A 4,006-nucleotide genomic window follows, 5' to 3' on the forward strand; every position below is an offset into this window, starting at 1 on the left:
GGTTTGGTCCTATGAGTTTAGGACATTTTATTTCCTGACTAAAATGGGCACAGGTTGGATGTTAGGTCTGAGTCAGATCATGAGTTAGATCTGACTCAAAATCAAAATTAAACGGTCTGACATCTGACCCGAGCCGAGTCAGATTCAGACGCTGAATCAGGGAAGCCATTGACTCGTATATTTTTTTGAGTCAGTTAAGTCATATTTGACTTGAAAAACAAATACGTTAAGTTAGATCTAGATGACTTAAGTGATTTCAATCCGATACAAAAGAAGAAAAAGAAATAAACATAGTGCTCGTCTTGCTGTGAGTTCCAATGTGCTGAAAGCTGTTGATATCCTTGGCTCATCAAATTTCCAAACAGCTGGTTTTTGCTATTAATTTACCGTGCCCGCGGCAGCCATGGAAGGATAGAGGGCATTTGCAAGGATTGTACAAAGAAAGGTAGACACTGTTGGTTTATAAAGGTTTCTAGGGATCAAAATGCAGCTGCACATTATCTGACGAAATATGGCATAAGGAAATGCACTTGAAGCTGACCCTTCTGCTCATAAGAAGATCAAACCAGTTGACTTTGCTCATAAGCTGGAAAAAACTATATGGACTGCTGCTTCTGGTTGTCATACCCTCATTGACTCAGGTTGCTTTGCAATGAATTATGCAAAGACTTGAGCAGTCTGTTTCCTGTGTAATTTCTCTTTTTAGAATTTTTTTCAGAGATTTTAGAATTCTGGATGAACAAGTGAAATTCTGCCAATAATTACTTGCATTGAACTTGCTATTGAAAATGGCATAAATTACAAAAACAGTCTAATGTGTGAAAAAGGAGAGAAGATACAAAACAATGACATTACCCTTTTTAAGAGAATTTCACCAAATTCATCGCCGTCCTTTGGATTTACTGTCGAAGTGATGAGCCTTCTTCTTCTTCTTACGGATCAACACTGTTGGACCACCACCTTCTCTGAAAGGCATACCCATAAGAGCAAGCAACCTTTGTGCTTCTTTATCAGTTTTAGCGGTGGTGGTGATGCAGACATCCATACCTCGACCCCTACCAAGGGCATCATATGCTATCTCTGGAAACACACTCTGTTCACGCATTCCGATACTGTAGTTTCCGTGTCCATCGAAACTGTTGGGGTTTACACCTTGGAAATCCCTTGTTCTAGGAAGACCCAAGTTAACAAGTCGATCCAAGAAAGAGTACATCATCTGCACATTTCAACCAATACTAGTCAGATGACAATTTTATACTGGGAAAGCTAATATGTACGGTGGATTTCAATAAAGCCAATTATGTTCAAAGAAACAACCTACCAAGCAGGCAGATGCATTACAAGCAACTACAAGGTGAACAGTTAAAGCTAAAGGATTCACACAATTTACCAGCTTATTATTCTAAATGTAAGACATTAGAGAAACATATTAAAAGAAGTATCTCGAGCAAAACTAAAAATCAATGAAACTCCAAAAACATAAATAGAAACAAACTATTTCTCTGGCTAGTTACGTGTTGGCAACTCCTAAGTTTTCCCTTGGCAAGAAGAAAGCTACCAAAGTTGACTCAGCACAGGGGGAACTTTCTAATTGGTGACCTTAAAACAGTTGAACAACAAACATAATATTACAAGTAATGGGATACCTACATCTTTTAGACATGTAAACTGTGGGTTTCATTACAGCATACCATTTGTCAAAGAAGCAATCCGCCAAACAAGCAGATGCAGGAGATACATTACAAGCAATTAGATTGTCAACGCTTTAAGCTCAAGGATTTAAAAGATTCACCAACTTATGATTCTAAATGCAAGAAACAAATGAAACAAATGCAAGAAGTTTACTCGATAAACCAAGAAAAAGGAAGATTCCCGAAAACATAAAAAGAAACGAACTCTTTCTCTGGCTGGTAAAGAAAATAACTACAAATTGGCAACTCAGCTCTATTTAGTTTTCCTGTTGAAAGAAGAAAGCAACCAAAGTTGACTCAGGATAATGGGAACTTTATAACGGCCACTGTTAGGAGTTTCCAGTGCGGAACTCAAAAACATGTGAACTTTCTAATGGCCGCTGTTAGGAGTTTCGACTGCAGAACTCAAAAACATGTGAACCACTAACAGTAGCCTCTTCCTCAAATCTAAAACCATTTGCTGAATGACTCAAGTAAGGACATGTTGGATGAGTTCTAAACAAGCATTATACAACCTAAATAACATTCTACAGCTTCTAGCTATAAATTCAACAAATCGTCTACAAGAAAGCAAATGCGTTATACAACCAAAATAACATTCCATTCTATCTACAAATTCAGCAAGACATGAAAGCAAAAGGGCATAGGGTAAAAAAGAGATCACATTTCCTCTAAGTGTAACAGCAAGTACAGGGGGAACTTTCTAAATGGTCTTGGTTCGGAGTGTTATTGCTGAATTTATAACATGTGAACAACAAAATAAATTGACATGTAATGGGAAAGCCATATCTATTACATCGCTTAGACATGTAACAGTAGGTTTCATTACAACCGACCATTTTTCAAAGAAGCAACCTTATAAACAAGCAAATGCAGGAGATGTACTACAAGCAACTACATTTTGAACGCTTTAAGCCAAAGAATTTACAAAATTCACCAACTTCATTCTAAATGCAAGACAGTGGAGAAACAAATGCAAGAAGTAACTCAATCTAAACCAAACAAAAGGAAAATTCCCCAATAAAAAGAAATGAACTCTTTCTTTAGATGGTAAAGAAAATAACTACAAATTGGCAACTTAACTCTATTCAGTTTTCCTTTAGCAAGAAAAAGCAACCAAAGTTGACTCAGCACAATGGGAACTTTCTAACAGTCGTGGTTAGGAATTTCCACTCAGTGAACAACTAACACTAGGCTGTTACTCAAATCAAAAACCATTTGCTGAATTACTCAAGTAAGAACACGTTGGATGAGTTCTAAACAAGCATTATACAACCTAAATAGCATTCCACAGCCTCTAACAATAAATCCAACAAATCGTGAAAGCAAAAGCATTATACAACCAAAATTACATTCCATAGCTTCTAATTACAAATCCAAATTGTCAACATGAAAGCAAATGGGCATAGGGTAATAACGAACTCACATTTCCTCTAAGGGTAACAGCAAGTCCAATAGGTTGCCCTTCCCTGAGCTTAAAAGTAGCAATAGACACTCTAGCTCTCGTCTTCACCGGCCTTTGCCCAGTAATTGTCGCCAAATCCTTCATTGCAGCATCTAATCCTTTAGCATTTTGTGCAGCTTCTCCAATTCCACAGTTCACCACTATCTTCTCAATCTTGGGTACCTACATTTCACAAATAACAACAAACCCAATCACAAAAAAAAACAATTCACCCCAATAATTCAAGAACCCTAGAATGAAAGAGGGAAATTACAATGAAATTACCTCGAGTAAGTTAGTGTAAGAGAATTCTTCTTTGAGAATAGGAACAATGTTCTCAAGATAAGATGTTTTGAGACGACTAGTTTTCTCATTCTCTGATCTGTCTACTAATACAATACCTGATTCACTCTCAGAAGCTTTCACTACTAACCCTCTTCTTCCATTCTGTCTAATTTTAGGGAATGAAATTCTTGAAGATGATGATGATGATGAAGTTACAAGTGAGCTGCCATGAAAGGATGAAGAACATGAAGGTGGTAATGTCAGGGTAGAAGAAGCCATTAGAGAGACTCTCTGAGGGAGAAGAAGAAGAAAAGGATAAGCTTTTGATTTCAGAATTTCATTTTTCATGTAAGGTTTTCGAGGATTTTTGTTTTACTGTTTTGCCCTTAGTTGTTGTTTTCAATTACTCGTTTGGTTGAATGAGGTGTTTGTTTGATGTAGAAGAAGGTGGTTGTGGTTGTAAATTTTTCTTGTTGATGAGGGTAAATTTGGTGTTGTTGTTTCGTTTGGTCTGTAATTGGATAAGGGGATTGTTTTGTGTTGTTGGATTCTTGGAACCGAAGAGAAGGGAAAAAAAAGAGAACTT

The 4,006-nt window shown here is 37.0% G+C and overlaps 1 protein-coding gene across 2 annotated transcripts; it reads right to left on the bottom strand.

Annotated features, from left to right (window-relative positions):
- Nucleotides 1–343: 343 nt before the first annotated feature.
- Nucleotides 344–3,768, bottom strand: LOC113274633 (50S ribosomal protein L5, chloroplastic-like). Of its 2 annotated transcripts, XM_026524027.1 has the most exons (4): nucleotides 3,421–3,768; nucleotides 3,118–3,318; nucleotides 856–1,216; nucleotides 344–685 (listed from the first exon to the last, which is right to left on the bottom strand). In XM_026524027.1, the coding sequence occupies exons 1-3, from the start codon at nucleotides 3,766–3,768 to the stop codon at nucleotides 881–883; spliced, it is 885 nt and encodes a 294-aa protein (XP_026379812.1). In that variant the 3' UTR covers nucleotides 344–685; nucleotides 856–880. The 2 variants fall into 2 exon arrangements, with proteins under 2 accessions (XP_026379812.1, XP_026379811.1); XM_026524026.1 differs by lacking the exon at nucleotides 344–685 and having other exon boundaries at nucleotides 739–1,216.
- Between the last annotated feature and the right edge of the window lie 238 nt (nucleotides 3,769–4,006).

The sequence above is a fragment of the Papaver somniferum genome, chromosome 4 (genome assembly GCF_003573695.1).
Source record: "Papaver somniferum cultivar HN1 chromosome 4, ASM357369v1, whole genome shotgun sequence".
In the NCBI taxonomy this organism is placed as follows: Eukaryota; Viridiplantae; Streptophyta; class Magnoliopsida; order Ranunculales; family Papaveraceae; genus Papaver; species Papaver somniferum.

Coding starts and splice junctions, on each gene's coding strand:
- LOC113274633 (XM_026524027.1), bottom strand. CDS start 3,768: ATGAAAAATGAAATTCTGAAATCAAAAGCTTATCCTTTTCTTCTTCTT. Junction 3,319..3,420: donor CTTACACTAACTTACTCGAG/GTAATTTCATTG, acceptor TGTGAAATGTAG/GTACCCAAGATTGAGAAGAT. Junction 1,217..3,117: donor CTGTTACCCTTAGAGGAAAT/GTGAGTTCGTTA, acceptor TGAAATGTGCAG/ATGATGTACTCTTTCTTGGA.